We start from the raw sequence: 23505 nt of genomic DNA, 5'->3' as shown, positions 1-23505 counted from the left end.
GTCCCCAAGCCAGGAATCTTCCTCAGGCTGGTCTGAGGAGAGGAACCAGAGGCATCTGTAGAGATACAGCCAAGAGGGTCCCAGGCCTGGCATCTCCCCCAGGCTGCTCTCTGAGGGTACCCCCGGGATACTCACAGTGACGTGGCCCAAGAGGGTTTTCTGGCTTGTCATCTATTCTGGCTGCTCTGATGAGAGGGGGACTCTGCCCTTCTTGTGGAATGACCCACCTTTTCCAGCAGTCAGTGGTCCTCTGCTCAGCTCTGAGAAGAAGGCTCCCTCCTCAGACTGAGGGTGACACAGAACCCGACTTGTCCCTAGAGCCATGGCCTTCCTGGGATGGGAAGACTTCCTGCAGAAGGGAAGAAGCTACCACGTGGAGGGCAGCTGCCAGGGCTTCCTGGGGACTCTGTTTCTTCCCCCACCTCAGGACTTACTGGATGAAACCTGCTCCCACTACAGTATCTAGGTCTGGTTCTGTTGTCTCTGGCACCAAGAGGAGTGGAATCTCTAGAGAGAACAAAAGGGAGTCCAGGAGTCACTTCCCTGCACCCCAGCCAGTCCAAAACCATATCAGCCTGCTGAGGCCAGGGGCCAGGCAGGCACATGGAGCCCTGCTTCACTCCTGTGCCCAAGGAGAGAGGCCAGTAATGGGCCACCACAGAGGCCGCTTGGGAAGTGGTCTTTGACACAGGGTGACATAACCCAAATTTGTGGCATCAGAGGTTTGAAGAAAACCAGTGAAATCCTAGCCCATGGTGGCCACTCTCAAGGTTGGGAAAACCTGAACTCACCAAGCCTCAGCAGTTTCCTCCCCAGAGTGTCCCTAGAGATGTGGCTCACCAGGGACCCAGGCCTGGTGCCTCTGCCTGGCTGCTCTGAGGAAAAGTAAACCGAGGTGTCCATAGAGATGTGAAGACTGTCCCCAGGCCAGACATCTCCCTGTGGCTGCTCTGAGGAGAGGGGACCTTGGGATTCCCTAGAGATGTAGCCCACCAGGGTGGCCAGGCCTGGCGACTCCCCCCAGATGGCTCTGATGAGAGGGAACCCCGGGTGTCCCTAGAGACGTCACTCACCATTGTCCCCAGGCCTGGCATCTCTTCTAGGCTGCTCTGAGAAGACTACCCCCGGCATCACTAGAGATGTGGTCAAGAGGGTCCCAGGTCTGGTGTCTCCTCAGGCTGCTCTGAGGACAGTGAACCCCGGGGTGTACCTAGAGTCATGGCCAAGAGTGTCCCCAGGCCTGGCATGTCCCCGAGGCAGTTTTGAGGAGAGGAAACCCAGGGGCACACCTAGAGATGAGGTCCATGAGGGTTTCCCAGCTGGTGAGCCCTGAGGCTGCTCGGAGGAGAGGGGACCTCTGCCCTCCCTGTGGAATGACCCATGTTGTCCAGCAGAAAGGGCTCCTCTGCTCAGCTCTGAGGAGAAAGCTCCCTCCTCAGCCTGAGGCCAAAGAGCATCCAAGGTGGCACCCAGGCCCCGCCCTCAGGCCCCACTATGCTACTCACCTGAAGCTTGGCTGGGAGTGGAGATGCCTCCTAGGAGGGGAGACACCCTGCTGCTAGGGGAGACACCCCTCTAGGGGAGTCACCCCACTCTAGGGGAGTCACCCACCTCTAGGAGAGAGACACCTGCTTGAGGGAAGCCAACACCTGGGAGGGGAGATCCCCTGACGGCAGGGGAGGTTGTGACGCTGCGACCTTCCTGGGGCGGAGGATGGCATGCTGGATATGAAGGTGAGGTGCCTTAACTAGCTCCAGGTGAACAGGGGGACAGGAAGGAAAGGCCCAGTGAGCTGGAATCTGGGCATATGAAACCCAGTCTTCAGCAAGGGGATGAGTCAGCCCCAGTCCACCTCCCCCAAGCCCTGACCTGAGGCAGCTATGCAGTCTCATGATGCCTTAGGTCCTAGGACCCCTTTCTTGTGGGAGCTCAAAGCAGCCCTGAGAGGTGGGACCAGTCTGCTGTTGAGGCCTGGTCAAGGACCTGGCCTGCAGGTCAGTGAGTCAGGGGCTTCACACTCCCCAACAGCCACAGCACTCACCTCTACATATGGGTAGCTTTCCTGCCTCCCACCAGAGGAATGCTGGCCAGAGCAGCACTGTGTTCACCCATATAGGACTGGGTCCCTCATTCCCCAGCTTCTATGAAGGGCTGAACAGGGAAGGAATAGTCCCCCACCCTGAACCTTTGGACCTCACGTTTACTCAACTGCAACTCACAAAGTCAATATCATTAGTAGTCCATCTGCAGAGCTGCTCCCAATGGGCACAGCATCCTGCAACTCCCAGGAACTCTATATCTTCATCAGGGGAAGAGCCTGTCTGAGAAAGAACCTGGTCACCCTTGCTCTGTCCCAAGAGACAAAGTCCAGGAGACAGTGCTGGTGGGGCCAACACAAACAAGTACCTTCCCAGCACCCATGCCAGGGGACTCTGCTTCCTGCTCTAGAAAAATGCACATTTTTAAAAGGTTCATATCTCACTGGGTGGTTATAAAAGCTCAATGAATTGATGTGTGTGACATGCTTCAGACCTTGCCTGACTCAGCAAATGCTCAAAAGGGCAGCTATCTTCACTATGGCCCAGGGTGCAGGTATCAAAGAGTCTGCTGATGGGACGTTCAGCATGGAACATGCACCTTTCATCAAGTTCAAAGAAGTCAGTAAAGATTAGACCCCTGACGTCCCATGCCAAGGGCAATGGCCATTAATCTGGGAGAGCAGAGAGGCCCCTCCGACTGCCTGAGAGGCCAGGTCAGCACCTTGGGATGAGAGTGAGAGACAGATGAGGAAACAGCAGGAGCAGAGCCCCAGGAAGCCTATAAGGGATTCCAGGGCAGTGGCCAGCAATGTGCCCCAGACCACATGCCAGGGCAAGCAATCCTGGGCAGGTGCAGATTCCCTTATGCCATATCTGCCTCCTCACTTGGGCACAGTTTACCTGCCTCATTTGATGGGGTATGAGCAGGAAACTAGTGGGTCCTCAGAGACAGCTATCAGTTAGGCTGTCTACAGGCTGAAGCCAGATGCCAGGGTGTGGCCTGTGTTGGGACCTTTTACCTCCCTTGGAACCGCGGCCATTATTGGGTGTTGGCTGAGGCAGCCTCATGGGTTAGCATTTCCGTATATGTGACCTGGCTGGATTGGCGTTCGCGGGCTTTTGACCTTAGTCCCGCCTAATGGTTTAATCTGAAATCTGCCTAGGTCCCTTAGTGACAGTAACGTAACTGCTCCTTATTGGTTTTCGCTACTGTCTCTTCTTACTCCTTCTATCACTATATAACCTTGTCCCTGACACAATAAAGTTGAGATTGTTGCACCTTCGTGGTTGACTCATCTCCCGACTCAGTGTGATTGTGGGCCAGGTTGGGTTGCAGGCGAGGTCGCGATACTTACCCTCTTGCTCAGCCCAGGAGACACTAGCTGGTCTAATGCGCTTCACTGTCAGAGGGCGGTTCCGACAGCTGGTGCCTTGGAGATGACAGGCTGGTCTCCCACGTAGCCTTGTCGCAGGGGGTGACAGCCCTGAGCGAGCAGACAGGGAGGCAGGGTCCATACCTTGCAGAACCAGGCCAGCTCACACTGTAGGTCCTTGATGGTACTACTTGTCAATTCCAGAACATCCTGAGGGAATAGGCCGAGTTTGTGACAGGTCTTTGGCTGAGGTGACAGGGGTAGAGGTGGTCTGGGGCTCCCTCTGGGGTCCTGTGAGTGGACACAGATGAGCCTCCATCCCAGAGCCATGCTACTGCCAGCCCTGACAAGTCCCCTGCTGTGTGGCTGCACCATCCCAGGTGCAAGATCGGGCCTATCCCAAGTGACCCAGTCCCACAGGTACCACAGCCCACTACTCCCCAGTGAGTGAACACCTATTCTACTTGGCCAGTAGTGTGCACAGGTCATGTTGGACCCTCCTAGCCCCTCCTCAATCGGGTATGTGTCCTGTATAGTTGGCCTCTTGGACCAACTATACTTGGACCTAGCTCATGCACCCTCTGCTCCTCTCATTCTGCACCAACCCTTCTAGCTCTCTGGCCTTTCTTCACCTGTGGCATCTGAGCTCTCTCTGATCTGGTCCTCCATGCCAGCATCCCTTCACGGTTCCAACCATCCCTATAACACACCAGGCTTCAGGGCCTGTTGCAACTCCAACACCTGGGTGCTTCCCAAGCAGTTCAGGGGGGCCCCTACAAGGCTCAGAGCTTTAGCCTCAGGTCAGGATAGGTGGTGAAGCAAACCAGGCTGGAATGTTTTAAGTAGAAATTAGGTGCCTTGACACAAAGCTAATCCTTTGGGTCTAAAGTTTTTGCGGTAGGCAGAAGGTATTGATATTCAGTCAAACTTAGAAAAGCTGCGGTACTTCCCAGGATGAAGTACCACAGACAGCCTCTGCCCCATGTCTGCCTCTATAGTCAGCTGGGCATCAGCAGTAGAGCCAGGAGCCCCTGCACTGGAAGGATATTTCCCTGGATGAAGTGGCCTCCCCTTGCTGGACCTGCCATGGACTTCAGGAACAGTACTCATGTCTGAGAGGCAATGCTGTCTCTCTCTTCAAGGGCCCCAGGGCAGCCACACCTGGGCTGCTGGGGTCCAGTCATGAGCCTAGAAGTCACCAGTCACCCTGGCTGGCCAGGATTCCTGTGTTAGCCAAACACCGCTTGTCCTGTATCAGCCATCACTGATTCCACCACCCAGGTGGAGGGGGCAGAGGGACCTGCCCAGTGCCAGAAGCCTTATAGGCAAGTGACAGAGGAGCCAGGAGTTCTGTTGCAGGCTCCAGCCTCCTGATTCTTCAGCTGACTCACTGTCTTCTGCTTCCCAGTTGGCCCGTGGGTACCAAGGACTCATTTACTGTATTTACTACTGTCTCCATCCACCTCCGAGACAGTCCTAGCAGAGCAGTGCTACATGAATGAGTGGATGTTTCAAGCTTGTTATGGTTTGAAGTTCCCCCAAAAGCTCACACATAGGGCTGGGGTAGAGCGCTCAGCGGTACAGCGCTAGCCTAGCACATGTGAGGCCCTGGGTTCGATCCTCAGCACCACATATAAATAAATAAAATAAAGATATTATGTCCAATTATAACTAATAAATAAATATTTTTTTAAAAAGCACACACGTGAGACAATGCAAGGTTTGGAGAAGAAATGATTGGGTTAGAGCCTTAATCTAATCAGTGAATTAATCCCCAATGGGATTGAACTAAGTGGTCACTGCAGGGAGTTGGAGTATGGCTAGAGGAAGTGGTTTTTTGGGGGCATGGCTATGGGGTATATATATTTTGTATCTGGAGAGTGCAGTCTCTCTCTGCTTCCTGATCACCATGATGTGAGCTATTTCCCTCCGCCACCCTCTCCCACCATGTTGTTCAGCTTCACTTCAAGCCCCGAGGAACCGGCCTTCTATGGACTAAGATCTCTGAAACCATATGCTTCCAAATAAATCTTTCTTTCTTTACACTTGTGCTGGTAGGGTCCTTTAGTCATAGCAGCAAAAAAGCTGACTAAAACAGAGCTCTATTCGGATCTCAATCCTGTGACACCCACAAAGGCCAGACATGTCCCTGGCATCCACAGCCCTACATGTTCCCCATCACTGACTGTCCAGCCCTAAACCACACATGGGGGGCCTCCAAGTACTGCAACCATCCCCCAGGCCTGTGTCTGGGTCTGTCACCAAGTGACAGAGACAGGCCTACAGGTTCCACTCCCCATCAAAGAGCCTGCTCCCCACGAAGCCCTGGGCCTCCTAAATAATGCACCACAGGTTTTTCCTTATAAAAGCTGCATGAACTGAGGAACAGGAGGACCTCGGATTCCAAACCCAGAGGCTAGCCAGGGCCTCAATCCTCGCTCACCTTGATGAACCACTGCTTCAGCACCCCACGTGCCCACTGGCAGGCCTCACAGCTCTCTCTGGTAACCTTTAAATGTGCTGTTGTGCACTGAAGAGAGCACAGAGAGTGGGAGACAGAACACATGCACCCACGTATCACAGGATCCTTGGCCAGAAACAACTAGCTGGAAGACTCCAGCAGCTGGGCCCACCCAGGCCAGTCGATGGGATACATGGAAGACGAGGGCCTCATCTTCCTCAGAGGGCGGTTCCAACAGCCTCAGAATAGTAAAAGGAAGGAGACTCCAGCCTCCCCACACCTCTTTGCCTGCCCTAAGGGCTGAGCCCCACTTGGGAGGAAAGAGGAACCCAACAGGAACTCACAACAGGACTCGTTTTCCCTTTTTGCAGTTTCCAAACTTGGCCTGCATCTTGCTCCTCTCCTGCACCTTCTGTGTGTGGAGAGTCTTGCCGGGTGTCTGTTTTGCACAAACACTGCTGCCATCTCCCAAGTCCTGCTCTGGCTTCCTCCCCTGTCCTCAAGTGCTCCTGTGGGCACAGACTCAGAGTTCAGCAGGGCTAGGCCTGTGTGGCTGCGGCACAGGTTGGGTGTTCTGACCACAAACTGATCTTGCCAGCTTCATATATGCTGAGGACTTAGGCTCATTTTATGTATAAACAGCAAATCTGCAATCTTAACTTATTCTGGACTTTCTAGGAATGCAGCTTTCATGCAAACTGAGAGGTGGGTATTTTGTTCAGGATTCCACCAGGGCTGCTCTCCACCCTAGAAACCCTGCCAGTGCCATTATCTGAGAGACAATGACAACCACCCACTGTGGTCATGGTGCAGTACACACTGCAGCTCTGCCTGGGTGTTTGCATGTCAGAATACTCCCTGTTACTACTTCCCTTCACAGCAGTTTGGAAAGTGTCCTGATTGTTTTCAATTATGGATTCAGATTATATTACTTTTGGATTTCAGTGGAGAGAAGCAGAGGGGCATTGTTAAGGATTATAGAAAGAGATGTTAGGTCTGGGGGACAATAAGAGCTGGGGTCTGCAGCCCCACACTGAGGTCCGGCACACTACCAGGTCAGTGCCTTGAGGGAGTTGATGAGGGCCAGATTTCTGAGCAGGTCACTGCAGTCATTCCTGATGTCGGTGAAGGGTTCCCTGTAATGCTGCACCATGTACCAGTGGGTTGTTCTTCCTGTCTTCCACCTTGTGAATGTCAGTCTTTCTCTGCAGGTCCAGCCTGTCTTCATCGTCTTGTCATACTTGGCCTCAATATCTGAAAGGCAGCAGTACACACAGCATCTAGGCAGAGGAAGAACAAATGCTCTGTGGCTACAAAAATAGGTGAAAAATCCAAGAACTCCCATCATGGAGAGCAAAGGCTGTGCAAACAAACAAGCCCCCAAAACAGGATGGGCTTATGTGAAACTTTTCCTATGATGACACATTCACCCTTTTTTCTTTTTCTTTCTTTTTTTTTTTTGGAATGAGGATTGAACCAAGGAGTACCTACCAGTAAGCTACATCCTCAGTCCTTTATATTTTTTTAGAGAGTTTTTGCTAGATTGCCAAGAGTCTTACTAAGTTGCTGAGGCTGGTCTTGAACTTGTGATCCTCCTGCTTCAGCCTCCCAAGTCACTGGAATTACAGGTGTACACCACCACACCCGGCTATGGGTGACAAACTCAGTACATGGGCCACTGCTGGTCTTCCTTTGCAAGTGACAGGCATGGCTGATCTATGCCTGCACTGGGACTCCCAAGACTTACTGTCAGCAGATCCAGTGGGTGTTAACCATCGCCTGTGTGGCCATCCATCCTCAGATGACAGGACTTGATTAGAAAACCACAGACTCCTAGAGCTAGGTGCAGTGGCACATGCCTATAATCCCAGTAGCTTGGGAGACTAAGGCAGGATGATCACGAGTTCTAAGCCAGCCTCAGCAAAAGTGAGGGGCTAAGCAACTCAGTGAGACCCTATCTCTAAATAAAATACAAAAGTAGTAGAAGATCCAGAATCAGACAGAAAGAATCCACTCTCTTGAAGCCAATCCTATTCCGCACACCTGGGAAAGTCCAGCTTAATAAACCCTGTGCTGCTGCTGCTGGTGGTTCCCTTCCCTTCCAGACTCATTAAGCATACACAGAATAACATGGTTCTGGGAATCCTCACATGTCATAACTCACTTCCCTCAGTGAGGATGCCTCTGGGCCTGGGAGGCAATGACAGATCTGGCACTCAGCACAGCTCGGCTTCCTTGTGCCCCCTTCCCACAAGTTGGAGGGCAGCAGCCACATCTGCACAGAGGGATGAGCTCTCCAGGAGCCACAGGTAGTATTCCCTCCCCTTGGCCCTGAGTATCTCCTAGCCAGGCAAAGGCCCCAGAATCTTGCTCAGTATCCCTGGAGGCTCCATCTTGATGTTAAGGTTCTCACTCGCTTTGACCCATTTATAATGAAGAGCAGGATGATGAAGGATGCCACAGTGACACAATGGGCTTTGCTCTGACAATACAATGTGTGTGGGTGGGGCGTGGAGTTAGGTTCTGAAAGAGGGGTCTGCAGGGGCTGGGCAGGCTTTGAAACCAGCGCTCCTGCAGGGGGGTGTGCAGGGTTCCAGAAGGGGCCATGAACCACCAGGTGGCAGCAGGGGACAGGAGGAGAGGCACCAGGCCACAGTGGGAGTGTCTGGACTCTCATCTGAAGAATGACTGCCCTGGGACAGTTCAGCTTGCGGCCCCGGGAGCTGAGCCCCTTCCCACAGTGGCAGGTGCTGGGACTATCTGCCCTGGCTGACCTGGCCATAGAGGGAAGATATGTTACCAGACTACAGCTCTTCCTCATTTCCTGCTCTGACCAGCCCCTAATGGTGGCTCCTTGTCACTTCTCAGGCCACCTTCCTTTCCCTGGACTCTATGGCCAGGTCCCCTCATTGCAGGAAGCCCCCCAACCCTGTGACCTCACATGCCAGGACTTTCTCCTGCCTGCCACTCCATTTGAATAGTAGGGAGGTCCCAGCCCCTGCCCTTCCCCAAGTATGGAAGGGGCCACACAGCACACTGAGTAGAGGGGTAAAGGGAATTACAACTCTCAAGAAAGGTCTGGGCCCCACCACCAGCATCCTCAGGACCACTTGGGCATCCGGCTCCACTGCCCCTCCTCACTGACCCACACACAGGGCCTCCCTCACCTAGGCTCACCCCGTCACTGCACTATTTTTCAACAGCCCTTCACCAATTACCCAGGCTGGTGCTGCTTAGCACCTGGTGGAGGATGAGGACATGCCTGGCCCAAGCTTACCTGCCAGGTCCTGATGGACAGGTCGGCCAACCCCTGGGCAAGGTGCCACCAGCTAAGGCATAAAAACCTGGAATCTACCAAGGCAGCTCCGGAGACTGTTGCCATGAAGGGGAGCAGCACACTCCTGCTGGTGGTCCTCACCTTGTCCTTCATCTGCGGTGAGTGTGGCCACACTTCCAGCACATTTGGGGGGCGGGGTGCCTGGGAAGCTAAAATCCCAACATCAGGTCCCTCACCATGGATAGTGCCTGCCTCCAGCACAGACCACCCACAGAAGTTTCCTGCTGAAACCAAGCCTCCATTCAGACCACCCCAGCTCATGTCACCATCATGCCCAATGTCACCCCCTGCAGCCCAATCCAACCTGACCCTGACCTGCTGAGCACCAGTTCAGACCAGCTGTACATCAGGCGACCCCTATGTCGGGTGTTGACTTTCCTTCCCGGGAGTGGAAATAGGAGAAGCTGAGATGGGGGTGGGGGCGCATCTGTGGCAGGTGGGGCTGGGGGCATCATGGAGGAAGATACACGGAAGGGCAGAAGACACTGAACTTGTAGGCTCTGTCCTGGCATCGTCTCCCTTCGCAACACAGGGCTGACGACAGGGGAGGACAACAATGAGTTTTTCATGGACTTCCTGCAAACCCTGCTGGTGGGAACCGCAGAGGAGCTCTATGAGGGGCCCCTGGGCAAGTACAATGTCAACGAGGATGCCAAAGAAGCACTGACAGAGCTCAAGTCCTGCATTGACAACCTACAGCCCATGCACAAGGCGGAGCTGGTCAAGCTACTGGTACTGGGGCCAGGGGTATCCCATTCTCTAAACATCTGCAGTTCCAAAACCCACCCAAGGCATGGCCTGTGATTGCCAGCCCAACACAGTACCCTGCAGCCCACCCCCACAGATACCCTAACCTGCCTCAGCTGAGGTGGACGTCCTATACTCCCCAGCCCACAGAGAAACCCCTAGGTCCCTTAGACCTGCTCCCTCACACCCTGTGGGATAAGCCCCACAATGGCTTGTGCACATATATGCTCAGACACACAGGTGCACACACACAATGCACACACACAACCTGCATGCACACAACACCTCCCAGCTGCAGGGAGGGGTGGGCTGCAATGTGCGAGAGCCCTTCTCCCCCAGAGATGGGTCTGTCTGCTGCAGAGAGCTCTGGCTCTGCAGTCACTAGTCACTGGCTTTCCGGTCCATACTCATCTGCCTTCCAGGTGCAAGTGCTGGGCAGCCAGGATGACGCCTAAGTGGACCTCAGACAGGGCTCCTGACAGCCACAGGACCAGCCACAAAAGTAGCCACATGCATGCTGCCTCACTGCTTCTTTGCCATGAATAAATTTTCCCTTGAACCACTAAATCAATAAAGCCTCCTGCAGCCCAAGCTCTGGTTCCTTGTCTCTCCCCCCACTCAGGGACATACGAAAGGGCACATCAAGAGTATACTCGGGCCAGGCACAGTGGCACATGCCTGTAATCCCTGAGATTTGGGAACCTGAGGTAGTATAATCACAAGTTCAAGGCCCTAGGCAACTTAGCAAGATCCTCTCTCAAAACGAAAAATAAAAAGGGCTACAGATGTAGCTCAGTGGTATAGTGCCCCTGGGCTCAATTCCCAGTAACAAAATAAAAATGTACACTTGGGGACCTGGCCAACATAGACAAGAGCAGTCACCCACAGGAGCAGAGACATGAAAGGAACCCCATCCAGAGGGATGCACGAGAGCAAGTGCACAGGGCTGAGACTTGACCCAGGTAGACACCACCTAGGCAGGAAACAGAGCACAGAACACAGGCAGGCAGTCATGTGGACACAAGTGGCCTCCAGAAGGGAGATGTTCTGCAGCGCAGCGGAAGGCCAGGGCAGGAACAGAGAAAGCACTCAGGGCTACTCTGAGCTTGAGACCCTGGATGGCAGCCACATGCACACTAGTGGAATGCAACAAGGGCTACAGGCCAGCAGGGTCTGAAGGTCAGCCTGCAGAACAGCAGTGTACTAGTTCTTGCCCACCATGATCAACACAGATCCTAAGCTTAGATCCAGGACCCCCAACAACCAGAACCTTCCAGCACCTTTTCCACAGCTCAGTGGATTCTAGTGGGGGCAACGCTGAGTGGGATCATCAAGCTGGCTCCTTGGCCACCCTGGCTGTGGACCATGTGATCTCACTTGCTCTGTTCCACCCCTATGCACCTGTCCCAGATACTGGAGTTCAGGCCTGGAGAGGGTGCGGTCCCTAGCAAGGGTGGAGCCTGGCAAAGGTGGAGTCTTATGAAGGTGCTGGGATCCCAGGGAGGGAAAGGTGGGGTCTGGCAAGGGTAGGACCATGGGGTTCCAGGCGAGACTTGGGCCTGGTTGGGGAATCCAGGGTGAGGATGGGGCCTTTTGAAGGTTGAGGGTCCCTGGCAAGGATGGAGTCCCTGGTAAGGATGGGGCCTGGGGAGGGTGGGGTTCCTGGGGAGGTAGGGGCCTAACAAGGGGCCCGGGTAAAGGCCATTGTCTCCATCACATACATTGTGATCTAGAACACCCCATCCCACAGAGCCACATTCCAGAGCTCAAGAGCTCGGACCCTTCCCCAATTCTTGAAGCCCTGTGGAAGAGAGGGAGGTCTTTCTCTCCATGCTCCTTTTTTGGGAACTGCCTGGCATTGAGGCCAGGGGGACAGGACTACCTGTGAGGAGGCTGGGTCACAGGTTGCTCTGAGCCTGCTCCTGCAAAGAGGTGAGGTCTCCCAAGCAGGCCCCTCCCTGCCCACTGCACAGCGTCAGCCAGAAAGCTGCCCACCAGTGTCCCCAGCTCATTGGTGTGTCCCACCCAGGATCCTCTGAGTAGGAAGAACTTGCCCAGGCCCCCTTATTCTGGGACAGAATAGATAGCTCCTCTGGGCTTGCACCAGAGTCCAAAACTCCTTACCTTGGAGGTGAGCGCTCACTACACTACACCAAGCAGAAAGCTCCCACTGCCCATGATTGCTCAAAACCCTACAGAGGAGGCCTGAGGTTCTGTCCCATTAGTGACAGCAAGACCAGAAGTGGGGACATAGGAAGCTAGGATGAGATGGGCCAGGGCCTCCCCAGCACCTGGTCACCCTCTTATCCATGGACAGAGGCAGCTATGACAGAGGAGGTATGGGTAGGCACCTGGAGACCCCATCGCCCCAGGGGGCCCATCATGGCCCTCTACAGCAGCCCTGGACCCAAGTACCTGATTCCACCCACCACGGGTAAGAATCTGAGAGCTCTGGGGTGGGGGGGCAGGGGGAAGAGCCAGGAGCAAGGCCTGGGATGGCCTGGGGTGGGCTTGGGTGACCTCAGTGGCCCAGGGCTTAGTCCCTGACTCCCAGTGGGGAGGAGGGGTTTGTGGCTCCAGGCTGTTCAGAGCCACTGTGCCCACAGGCTTCATGAAGCACACACCCACCAAGCAGCGTGCTCCGGCCTACAGCTTCCGTGGGGCCCCCATGCTCCTGGCAGAGAACTGTTCCCCAGGGCCCCGCTACAGTGTGAACCCTAAGATACTGAGGACTGGCAAGGACCTTGGCCCTGCCTACTCCATCCTGGGGCGCTACCACACCAAAACAATGCTAACACCTGGCCCAGGTGAGTGACCCCACCTTGGACTCCTAACCTGAGCCCTTACCTTCCCTGATGGGTGGCCAATGCTGGTAGCTTAGTGTTGAGGCCAGGGTATGCACTAACTCAGTGGGCCTCGCCTTTCCTGTGCCCTTTCTGCAGTGGGCCAGGCACCATCTGGTGTGAAGAAACAAAAACCTCCAGTTTTGCCCTCATTTGGAGTCTTGGGGCCAGGTCCACATCAGACCTTACTCCCCCAGCTCAAAAACAACCCCAAAGTCAGTATTTTCATCCTGGACACTCCTGACCAACCTCATTCATCACCCACATTGGGGCCCAAAGACCTCATGCCTGGAATGTTGGGGCACACTCCGTGAGTGCCACAGCTGGGGGTATCCACATCCTTTTTGTTCGTGTACCTCCTTCCACTGCCCCCCAGGTGACTACTTTCCAGAGAAATCTACCAAGCATGTGTTCGACTCAGCACCCAGCCACTCCATCTCTGCCCGAACCAAGACCTTCCGAGTGGACAGCACCCCAGGTCTGCAGCAGCCCCCACAATAACCTGTCTGACTGGAGTTGGGTCCCAGAGGGGGCAAACGAACAGCCTGAGAGCTGCTCTCTGAGGGTGGAGAAGGCCCGGAAAGGAGCTAGTAGGCCACATTCTGGTCTGAGGCTTCTCCTCATCCGTCCCACAGGCCCTGCTGCATACATGCTGCCTGTGGTGATGGGGCCACGCACGGTGGGCAAGGTCTCCCAGCCCTCCTATTCCATCAAGGGCCGGAGCAAGCTGGGCAGCTTCAGCGACGATCTGCACAAGGCAAGGGTCACACCAGCTGAGGGCAGAACACAGACCCCGGGAACTGCCTGGTCCTTCCTCTCAATACCCAGGGCCCACCAGTGGAGCTCTGCTGAGGCCCCATGCCCACTTTGCCCTCTACGGCTTGTCACATGCTGGGGCTACACCTAGTAGTGAGGAGGGACCAGGGCCCCAGCATGGGAGGTTGTGGCACCATCGAACACAGAAGGGGTTTATGGGATGTTGCCCAGAGGAAGGAAGGAGAAAAACAAGCGTGAGCTATCTGGGGGGAAGAGGTTCCAGCTGTGGAAATAGCTGGCAGGTGGGCATGTGAAGCAGCATCAGGAGCACACACCAGGCCAAGGCCACTGCTCTCAAGCTCAAGAGGACAGCATCCCACCTGAGAAGGTGCCTCATACACATGAAAGTGGTGTGCCCAGGGTTGGTACACAGTGGGAGATTACCATAGTGAAGCTAAAATTGAGGGGGTGACATCATACAGTGGTGTTCCATGAGCAGTAGGGTGTTGTTCCAATAGTGACAGACAGCTAGGAGCTGTCCCTGGTGACTCAGGGCCTGACGCCTGTCCCTGCCCTCTGGGGCCATGTGCCTAAACCTGTCTAAGCCCTCTTCTTCTCCCAGACCCCAGGTCCTGCGGCATACCGCCAGACTGATGTGCAGGTGACCAAGTTCAAGGCTCCACAGTACACCATGGCTGCCCGGGTGGAACCCCCAGGGGACAAGACCCTCAAGCCAGGACCTGGAGCCCACAGCCCTGAGAAGGTCCTGGACAAGCAGACTAGAGGGGGTTGGGTGAGGGTCAGGGGACCCAGTCCAGAGTGGCGGTGGGGGGAGGGAAGGGCCTGTACCCTGCAGGGGCTGCTGAGGCCATGTACCCTCAGGACCCTGTAAACTTCCAGTATTCACTCAAAGGCAAACCTCCAGGCACAAGGACCCCATGCCCTAGCCCTTTCCTCTAGCTGGCCGGCTCTGCGCCCCAATGCTGTGCCAGTCAATGCAGAGCACTGTGTTTATAGACAACGTGGCCTTGAGCCTGGCCATCTTGGCCCCAGGTTCAGGAAGAACAGCAGCCCAGCCCCAGTCAGGGTTTAGGATCCTCCTCACAACCCTTCTTCTCCTAGGTGATCCTGACCAAGCCTTGTGCCCCGATTGTCACCTTCGGCATCAAACACTCTGACTACATGACACCCCTGGTTGTTGACGTGGAATAGCCCCAGCCACCCGTCAGCCTGTACGTATCACATCCCACAAGAGATCTGCAGGGCTGACAGTGAACTGAAAGCTCCATCAGTCGGGCCATGGCTGGCCTGGACCTGTGGGGCAGAGCAAGCTTGGTTGGACAGTTGCGAAAGTGATATTTTTCTATGCTAACTTCCCATTTGCTAATCTTGTTTCCTGCTGTGCCTGAATTATTTAATAAATCACGGATTCCACTTGTAAGGTTCTACCTTGGAGGAAGGATCAAGCTCATCCAGAAAGGGGCAACTAGGGGCTATCATTGTTGGCCCACACAGGGCCCATCTGGCTTCCTGACCAGTAGTCTTCCCAGGGAAATAGGAAGACCCAGGAGCCTTAAACCTTGCCCAACACCTGTGCTACCCTCCCATGAGCTTTCTCCCTCAGCACAGCCCTCCCTCTGAGAAGTGGGGTCTGAGCCCCTACCCTTGAATCTGGACTACCCTGAATTATAAAAAGGCACAGCAGAAGTGGTATTGCCTGAGTGCCCCTCATGGGTCTCGAGGGGAAGCTTAATGTATACAATGCCACATGCAGCATCTAGGGAAAGCAGCCCAACCAGGTCCTCAGTTCACACCAGCTGAGAGAGCATTCAGGGGATACAGCCCCAGCCCCATATCTACCAGCTGAAGCCTTATCATGGCAGAATGGAGAAAGTCATGCCGTGATGCCACAAATTCTGACCACAGTGGCAGTGAGAAACGTAGACTATTATTGCAATTTTAAGATGCTAAGTCTCAGGGCATCTATTAGGCATTAACAACTAACATGAGGAGAATGTGAACAGATCCCTGGCATCTCAGCTGGGCGCCAGGAGACGGATCTGCAGAGGCTTCCAGCAGCCTGAGGCCAGGCCTCAGGAAGCAAGGTCTGGAATTCCCTTGGGCTTTGGGGAAGGTCAGTGCTGGGCAAGTGGCCCTACCCAATGCACCTGTGATACCACCACCTGTACAACATAAAGCACAATACAGTTTCTGACCCTCACTCAGCTGAGTCCATGCCAGGCTGCATGTTACAAGCATTTCACGCTCATCCCCTTATCCCTTAAAAGGTAACACTAACATCTTCCCTACTGGAAAGGCAGAATCTTGGACAGAGAAGGGACACAGTGCAGGAAGTGGTAGGTCTATGTCTGTACTGCCGCAGGTGGTCCTGCAGGAGCAAATTAGGAGGACAAGGGGTTCCCAGAAGTAGGGAAGGGAGAGCCAGTGGACCAGGGTCAACTTGAAGACTCTCTTGGATCCGCAGGAAATAAGAACAACAAAGAATATGTGCTTCCTTCTTCACAAAGCTATTTATTCCACATTTTTTATTGTTGAGATGTGCTTGAATTGTGGCATAGCCTGGCAGCTTGTTCTCACACTGGGCCCCCATACTGGGCTCTCACCCCTCACATTGGACCCCCAAGACTGTTTCTGGAATACTGGTATTGGAGACCAAGTCAGCAAAACCCACTTACCCATAGGGTCAGGTGCCAGGTACACAGGGCTAAGCTGGAGGACCATGGTTAGAACCCTTCAGGAAACTGGCCTGACCCAGTGGCAGTAGGGCTGCCATCCCATTTCATAAAATTCATAGAATGCAAGGAGAAGAACAAGGAGCAAACAAATAAACTAGAAAGGAACTACAAAACAGACCTGAAAACTACTGGAAGAATTGTAAGAGCTGTGGAGATAGAGTACTGAGGAAGAAACCCAACTGGGGGGTCTCGGAGACAGCAAAAGCACTTCTCCAGGGGAAGGTCATCATGAAATAGAGGTCTAAATCCTGAGTATCACAGGCAAGATAAGTGAGCCCTGACCATGGCAAGTGTGTCCTGGCATCTGGTGGTTCCCACAGTTCAGCCATGTTCTCAGCAGTGCATGACCCAGGATGACGGGGATGTAGAGTTGGAATATGGATGTGCCCTCTACAGTGCCTGCAGTGACCAGGTGGCAACACAACACAGGTAACTGCTGCCATCTTTGGTGATGAACCAAGGGCTAAACCAAAGTTGTGGAGGGTGACAAGGGTGACAGAGCCTATGAAGAGATGCCCAAGAAGGAAGCAAAAGCCAGAACAGCCCAGCTGGGAGAGTGTCAGGGAATTAACAAAGACACAGAGAAAGGAGGCAGTGAGAATTGACTTCGTGCTGGAAAAGAAAAAACAAAAGGCAGCAGATCCTCCCCCTCTAGAGGCTTAGGGGCTCAGCCAGGTGCAATGGAAGGGCCAGGAAATGAAAAAGGGGGATTGTGGTGAGGGTGTGTAGACAAAAGAGGACCTGCTAAATAGAGAAGGAGGAAGAGATAGGTGCCTGGGACTGTGGCCAGAGTAAGGCAGGGCCAGGACACTGAGAGGACAGGCTACGGCTGTTCTGTGTCAACATGGAGCTCAGAGATGGTTGGATGGACAGGCCTCACGATGTGGCACGCTAGTGGGGGACAGTGAACCAATAGTCCTGGGGAAGAGAGGGAATGACTGGGAGACAAACTAGAATGAAGACAAAAAAGGACACTGAGCTGCAGGGCTAATTCCTTAAAGATACTTTTCATGTGAAGACAAAGGTGCAGACCCTCAGGAACTGCTGGCTTGGCCAGCCCCATAGTTCAGTTTGTATTGGCCTAGAGCTGGCCAAGTGAGTGGTGAGGGTCAAGGAAAGACAGGTGGAAAGGGCAGTCTACAGAGTCAGGGACAAAGATGATAGCTCAGAGCAGCCCCACAGCAAGTTATGGGAGGGAGGGCGACTGGCTGTGGGAGGCAAGGTAGGGCAGAGCAAGTGGAGGGGTAAAGTTCTCACTCCAAATAGCACAAGGTCTCTGAACAGGTGATCTCCACCCCTATAAGGAGGGTGCTTACAGGGAAGACCTCCCCAAGGAAGTGACTGACTTTGTAAAGCCACACTGGCCTGTTTCTTGATTGTTTTCCAGGGGATACATCTTAGGCACTAGGGAGCTCCTAAATCCTGAAGACGTCATTTATGCTCCTAGACATACAACTATGTGACCCAGAAGGCTCCCAGCCCAGTGCCTCCAGGTAAGGTTATGATGCACTCCTGCATCCACAGCCCCTGATCTTCATGGGGAACTGATCTCATCCAGGAACTTGAGAGCAAAGTCCTTAGAACAGGGCTCTTGGCCCACACTGGTCCACCCAAATAAGTACTATATCCAGGCTTAGGACCCTTCATTGGAGGAGCCAGCTCAAATGGGGTTCTCAGCCATACCCGCTCCCTGTGTCAGCCTGGGGCTTTTCAGAGCACAGACACAGCCTCATCCAGGCATAGACAACACAGGACAGAAAAGCCTTAAGATATCAGACCCCTGCGGACTGGGAGGCTCAGAAAAGAGCGGCTGGCCATGGGTAGACTCATTCAGGACTCAGAGCTGCTCTGCTCAGAATGGGTGTCTCTGGCATCCAGGAGTAGGGATGGGGGCTGGGCCTTGGTTTCCCCTAGGCAAGGAAAGGGTCCCCTTCACAAATGGAACCAGGCAAAACGAGTTCATCAGGTCAGAGGCAGTCACAGTTCCCACCACAAAGGAAGAAGATTCCTGATCATGATGATAATTTCAAAGGAATATTTTGTAGATTTGAGTCCTGAAGAGCCCAGGATACCAGGTGAAGAAAACCCTGGCTTGCCCTTGGCTCCCACTGGTTCACGTCCTTGCCCTTGACAAGAGGTAGGAGAGGATGAAGAAGGCCACAATCAGACTCAGAGCCATACCACACAGAAGCTTCCGGTTGTCTCGCCCAGACCGTGCCATCGTGGAAAAGCGCTTCATGCTTCCAGTGAGCAGGCCAGTCATGCTTGTGAAATCCGAGTCCTGGGGAAGGGGATCCAGCAGGATCACATAGAGGCGGTACCTTGACCACCCACCCACACCAGCACCGGAGAACAGAGATTGTGTAGAACACGATGTGGAAACAGAGCTGGCTGTGACTCGTGCATACTGTAGACCCTTACCATGCCGTCCAGGTACCGGTTCTGGTCTTCTGCATCCCTATCGATGTCTAGGGCCAGCTGGTCAAAGAACACAAAGGGAAGGATCAGGCCAAGGCAGACACAGAATGTAGCACTCACCCTCCCTTAAAACCAGCCAGAACTCTGCCCACACTCTGCTAGATAAGGTACCACCAACAAAGATTGGAAAAGTCCAGGTATCACCTTGAGCTTCACTCAGGTGAGCCAAGCCAGGGACAGATGGAACAAAGAGTGTGGGTGACTGCCCCCCAATCCCTCTGGGCTCATCTATGCACCCTCTGAGGCCTACTCTTCCACCAGGTGGAGGGAAAAAAGGCCCACCACTGACCGATTTGAGTCTGGTAACCTTGGAGGCCAGGCTGTCAGCCATCCGCTTGTTCTCCCGGTCTAGAATCTCCTCCACAGCACCAGGGTTCTGAGCTGAAAGAAGAGAAAGGCTGAGGAGCTGTATCCACTCATGAGTGTAGTCTCTGATCCCTCTACTCTAATTGATGCTGGCCTAATCAGACACTTGGGGGACTGGGACAACTGAGTCTGCTGAGAAAGTCCAACCCTAACCCAAGTTCCAGTAGTTGAACCATGTATGTGTGAGACTGGCTGTTAAGCACACGTCACGAAAGCACACATCCTGCATGCACACCCAGGTAAGGGTGGGCAGGCACCCCCAACACACTTGGTCCAACGTCCTTTGCTGATATTGAGTAGGAACCTGAGTTAATCCCAGAAATGCTAGGAAGTTGCAACACTTGTCTCCATGGATATCGCCATCTTTGAATGTCAGACCCGTCCTCAAAGAAAAATCTGGTAGAAGCACAGAAAAGAAAGAAAGAGCGCTCAAAAAGGTGGCAGGAAGACCCTGCAGGGATGAGCTCCAAACTACACTCAGAGGAAATGACAAGTAACCAGACCAGAATATCAGGAAGGACCTTTACCCCTGAGAAAATGAATGAAGCCCCTAGCCTTTCAAAATGTGAGCAGATGTGAGCCCACCTTGCGTCCCACACAGGGCCTCCTGCAAACCCAAAGCACAGTGGGTGCAGGAACTTGACTGTGATGGGTAGGACCAGATGATGCAAAAGGGTGAGAACCGCCTTCCCCCAAACAGAGGACAAATTCCCGCTCGTCCAATGGACAAGAAGAACCGACATGAATCGCAGCCCCAGGAATCACTGGGGTGTACAGACTCCAAATAAAGGGGTGTCAAGGCCCGGCCAAGCACTTCATGTTCATTACTCCCTTTAATTGACACAAGAGCCCAGGCATCACCATCTCCTTTGGGAGAATAAGAGCTCTGAGAGGGGACCACAGGAGGTGCCCTAGGCCCCTAGTCCACGGAAGCTTGCCTGGCCCTTTCCCGCCACAGCTTCTACCCCTAAGGACTGGCCCAGCCAAGACCCCTCCAGACTCCAGCTCACCCACATGACACAAAGCACCTCCGGCTTCCGTCCCCAAGGAGCCTGAAAGGCCCAGCCTCCAAGTCCCCGCGCAGAGTCCTTCCACCGAGGGAGGCAGACAGAGACTCGGCCCCCGGCCCGCTCTAGTGCGCTCACCTCGAGTCCAGTCCGCCATGGCGCCCGGCTCCAGTCTCGAAGCTAGTCCCCAAGACGACCACCCGCGCCAAGGACGTGGCTCCGACACCTAAAGAGGCTTCCGGCTCCGCCCCTCATAGGCCACGCCCCTTTGACTCAAGCTCTTCCGGTTTATGGGTGGTTTCGCGTGGGAACGGAAATGACGACGGGGGGCGTCCGCTCTCACGACCTCCTGTTGGTTGATGCTGTCAGTGCTCGGATGAGGTCTGTCAGCGGGGTCCTTCCGGCCAGAAGCTCACAGGTAGGAACTGGACGGAGGGACGGCCCGGGCCCGCGTTCTAGCAGGTGGGTTAGAGTGGGCCTCAGGTGCGAGCGTGGCGCCACCGAGCACGGTGCCGTCTCTGTGAAGTGGAGATGGGTGCCGAAGACACGGCATCACACGCAGCGGTGAGAACTACAGGAAGAAATGGAGGAAGGACCGATGCGGGGCCGTAGGAGCCTTTGAAGCAGCACTCGCGAGAGCCTGGCACAAGGCAGGTGTTCGGCGACCTCTCGCTGAGAGTGAGAGGGCGGTGCCCACGCAGAGGAGCATAGCCTGTGTGTCATTTAATGCTCAGAACAGCCCTAAGCCGGGCACTCTCACCGGTGTGCCTGGGCTTCCGCCTTGACCGCCCTCCCGCGCCCCACCTTCTCTCGGCCCACCAAGGCCACCGCAGTCGCACCTGCCGCTCCTTCTGCTGGCTGGGCCTTCCTCTGCAGCCCACCGGACACCCTTGTAAAAACTGTCGTCGTCCTCTGAGCGCCTCACGCCGTCCGGTTCGCTTTCCCCGGTCTTCCCCTCTGGAACGCGAGCTCCACGGCGGCCGGGACCGACGGGTCCCGCCCTCCGGCTTCCCCAGCGTCTCTCACGCGGGAGGCGCACCGCAGACTCCAGTCTCAGCGGGGAGCGGCCCCGGACTGCCAGTCCCGCCTACGCCTCGCTCGATAGCCTGCTGTGCGGGGTCTGAGGGCCTCTCCGTCTGGACCCTCGCACCCAAGACGCCGGGGCGCACAGGAGGGGTCGCTGTTCGGCTCCAGGGCGACGCGGACCTAGGTCGGCTGGCCACCGGGCCGGGCTGCGTGGGAGGCCAAACCTTGCGGTCTCCGGTGCCTCCCGCCGCCTGCGGGGCCCCGCCACCTTCAGCCGCGCAGCCCGAGGCCCCGCCCCACGCAGCCGGTCCCGGCGTCCGTCGCGCGCGGACGCTGAGCTTCCGGACTAGGGTGGGGCCGGCGGGTTCGGCGGCTGGCCTCGGCCTGGCCCGCGCTTTGCGGGGCAGGTTCCGGGGACCATGGAGCCCCGGGCGGTTGCGGATGCCCTAGAGACGGGAAAGGAAGACGTGATTACGGAAGCTCTACGAACGTACAACCGGGAGGTGAGCGGCCGCCGGCGGCGAGGGGCGCTCCGGGAAGGCATCCCGTGGCCTTTGCGCGGTGGGCAGGGAGTGTCTAGGTGCCGAAGGGAACGCTGGGCAGTGCGGCGGTGGAGTGGGAGCCCGGTCTGGGGTGCTGTGGCCGAGGGGCGGGTGGGTGGACGCCGAGTGTGGACCCTGCCATCTGTTCAGAGTGGTGTTTGCTGCCTCAGAATTAGAGGCAGGGAGGCCCACCCTAGAAACACAGGCCCTACCTGCGTGTGGATCTGACTTCACTGGGTCTCTCTGCAGCACTCCCAGAGCTTCACCTTTGACGAGGCCCAACAGGAGGACAGGAAGGTGGGTGCCGGCCCAAGGGGAAACGGTGCAGGGATGGGCTGCCCAGGAAGATGGCCTAGTGGAGTCGCTCTTCTTCCTGCCCACAGAGACTTGCAGAGTTGTTGGTCACTGTCCTGGAGCAGGGATTGCCACCCTCACACCGTGTCACCTGGCTACAGACTATCCGTATCCTGTCCCGGGACCGCAGCTGCCTGGACCCATTCACCAGTCGCCAGAGCTTACATGCACTAGCTTGCTATGCTGGCATCTCTGCCTCTGAGGGGTCTGTCCCAGAATCCCCAGATATGGATGTCATACTAGAGTCCCTGAAGTGCCTCTGCAACCTCGTGCTCAGCAGTCCAGTGGCACAGACACTGGCAGCAGAGGCCCATCTGGTGGTGCGGCTAGCAGAGCGTGTGGGGATGTACAGCAAGAAGAACTTCCCACATGATGTGCAGTTCTTTGATTTAAGGCTCCTCTTCCTACTAACAGCACTCCGCACTGATGTGCGCCAGCAGCTGTTTCAGGAGCTGCATGGCGTGCACCTGCTGACCCACACACTGGAGCTGACACTGGGGATGACCCCAGAAGAGAGCCCACCTGATCTCCTTCCTCCCCAAGAGACTGAGCGGGCTATGGAGATCCTCAAGGTGCTATTTAATATCACCTTTGACTCCATCAAGAGGGAAGTGGACGAGGTGAGTGGTGGCCTGAACCCATGGGTGGTTGCTAACTCAGCTGGGACATTTTGTGGACCTGCCTTCCACAGTACCTTCAAGTTCCTGGGTGTCAGGCATGGTGTGGACCAGGTGTGCAGCTGAGAAGGTACAATGGTTAGTGCCGTAGTCCTGGAGTGCAGCAGTTGGGACAAGTGGGGCTTTCTTTCACAGAAGCCACTTTCTGTCTTTGTCAGGAAGACACTGCCCTTTACCAGTACCTGGGAACCCTTCTGCGGCACTGTGTGATGGTTGCTGCTGCTGGAGACCGCACGGAGGAGTTCCACGGGTGAGGACAGGGCCAATCCTGGTAGGAGGGACATGCTCTGATGTCTGGATTGCAATCCCCCACCATGGCACTGGACCAGAACCACCTGGGAGCCCAGACCCTACCTTAGAGTCTATATGGGCAGGACGGTATCCTTGTGTTTACATGGAGCCTCAGGTGCTTCTGTTGTGTGAGTAGGATAAGAGCCATGAATTTAGGGCCAGGGTGTTGGACAGTGGCCAAGGTTGGCATGGTATTAGGGCAGTCTTGGCGAACTGTGCCTGGATTGGTCTGTGTTTCCAGAGATCAATCAGTACTTCAGCACACAAATGTTGGGGCAGATTGCCACTCTGGGGACCACCATACACTTGGGCATACCCCTGAGATCAGTCCCTACCCTTGGCTGTGATCCCTAGAACTGTTCTTCAGGCTCCCGGACTATGGCTCACATTGTGGCCCCTCCAGGGATTGTACCTGCACTTAGGATTAGCCCTGTCAAGGCCTCTCTTCATCT

At 55.1% G+C, this 23505-nt stretch overlaps 4 protein-coding genes and 1 long non-coding RNA gene across 7 annotated transcripts; 3 read left to right on the top strand and 2 right to left on the bottom strand.

Annotated features, from left to right (window-relative positions):
* Window positions 1–2238: 2238 nt before the first annotated feature.
* LOC143392063 (uncharacterized) lies at window positions 2239–7133 on the bottom strand. The gene is made up of 3 exons (XR_013090312.2): window positions 6926–7133; window positions 3395–3622; window positions 2239–2317 (listed from the first exon to the last, which is right to left on the bottom strand). It is a non-coding gene; the product is annotated as an uncharacterized LOC143392063 (long non-coding RNA).
* A 2120-nt stretch (window positions 7134–9253) lies between these two features.
* Scgb1c1 (secretoglobin family 1C member 1) lies at window positions 9254–10412 on the top strand. Its single transcript, XM_076844932.1, has 3 exons — window positions 9254–9308; window positions 9743–9942; window positions 10380–10412. The coding sequence occupies exons 1-3, from the start codon at window positions 9254–9256 to the stop codon at window positions 10410–10412; spliced, it is 288 nt and encodes a 95-aa protein (XP_076701047.1).
* Window positions 10413–12282: 1870 nt separating this feature from the next.
* On the top strand, window positions 12283–14768 carry Cimap1a (ciliary microtubule associated protein 1A). 3 transcript variants are annotated; one of them, XM_076844929.1, is made up of 6 exons: window positions 12283–12391; window positions 12564–12764; window positions 13177–13278; window positions 13436–13557; window positions 14179–14319; window positions 14679–14768. In XM_076844929.1, the coding sequence occupies exons 1-6, from the start codon at window positions 12283–12285 to the stop codon at window positions 14766–14768; spliced, it is 765 nt and encodes a 254-aa protein (XP_076701044.1). The 3 variants fall into 3 exon arrangements, with proteins under 3 accessions (XP_076701044.1, XP_076964737.1, XP_076701045.1); XM_077108622.1 differs by having other exon boundaries at window positions 13436–13563; XM_076844930.1 differs by lacking the exon at window positions 14179–14319.
* A 1300-nt stretch (window positions 14769–16068) lies between these two features.
* Window positions 16069–21474, bottom strand: Bet1l (Bet1 golgi vesicular membrane trafficking protein like). Its single transcript, XM_076847864.2, has 5 exons — window positions 21003–21474; window positions 20302–20734; window positions 19080–19171; window positions 18734–18790; window positions 16069–18593 (listed from the first exon to the last, which is right to left on the bottom strand). Exons 2-5 carry the CDS (start codon window positions 20318–20320, stop codon window positions 18426–18428), a joined length of 336 nt encoding a protein of 111 aa, XP_076703979.1. The 5' UTR covers window positions 20321–20734; window positions 21003–21474; the 3' UTR covers window positions 16069–18425.
* On the top strand, window positions 20495–23499 carry LOC143641415 (chaperone Ric-8A-like). The gene is made up of 4 exons (XM_077108748.1): window positions 20495–21692; window positions 21981–22028; window positions 22115–22705; window positions 22921–23499. Exons 1-4 carry the CDS (start codon window positions 21609–21611, stop codon window positions 23014–23016), a joined length of 819 nt encoding a protein of 272 aa, XP_076964863.1. The 5' UTR covers window positions 20495–21608; the 3' UTR covers window positions 23017–23499.
* The last annotated feature ends 6 nt before the right edge of the window (window positions 23500–23505 follow it).

The sequence above is a fragment of the Callospermophilus lateralis genome, chromosome 2 (assembly GCF_048772815.1).
Source record: "Callospermophilus lateralis isolate mCalLat2 chromosome 2, mCalLat2.hap1, whole genome shotgun sequence".
Lineage (NCBI taxonomy): Eukaryota > Metazoa > Chordata > Mammalia > Rodentia > Sciuridae > Callospermophilus > Callospermophilus lateralis.
The sequence above is the reverse complement of the archived record's forward strand: the minus strand, read 5'-3'. Positions and strand labels throughout refer to the sequence as shown.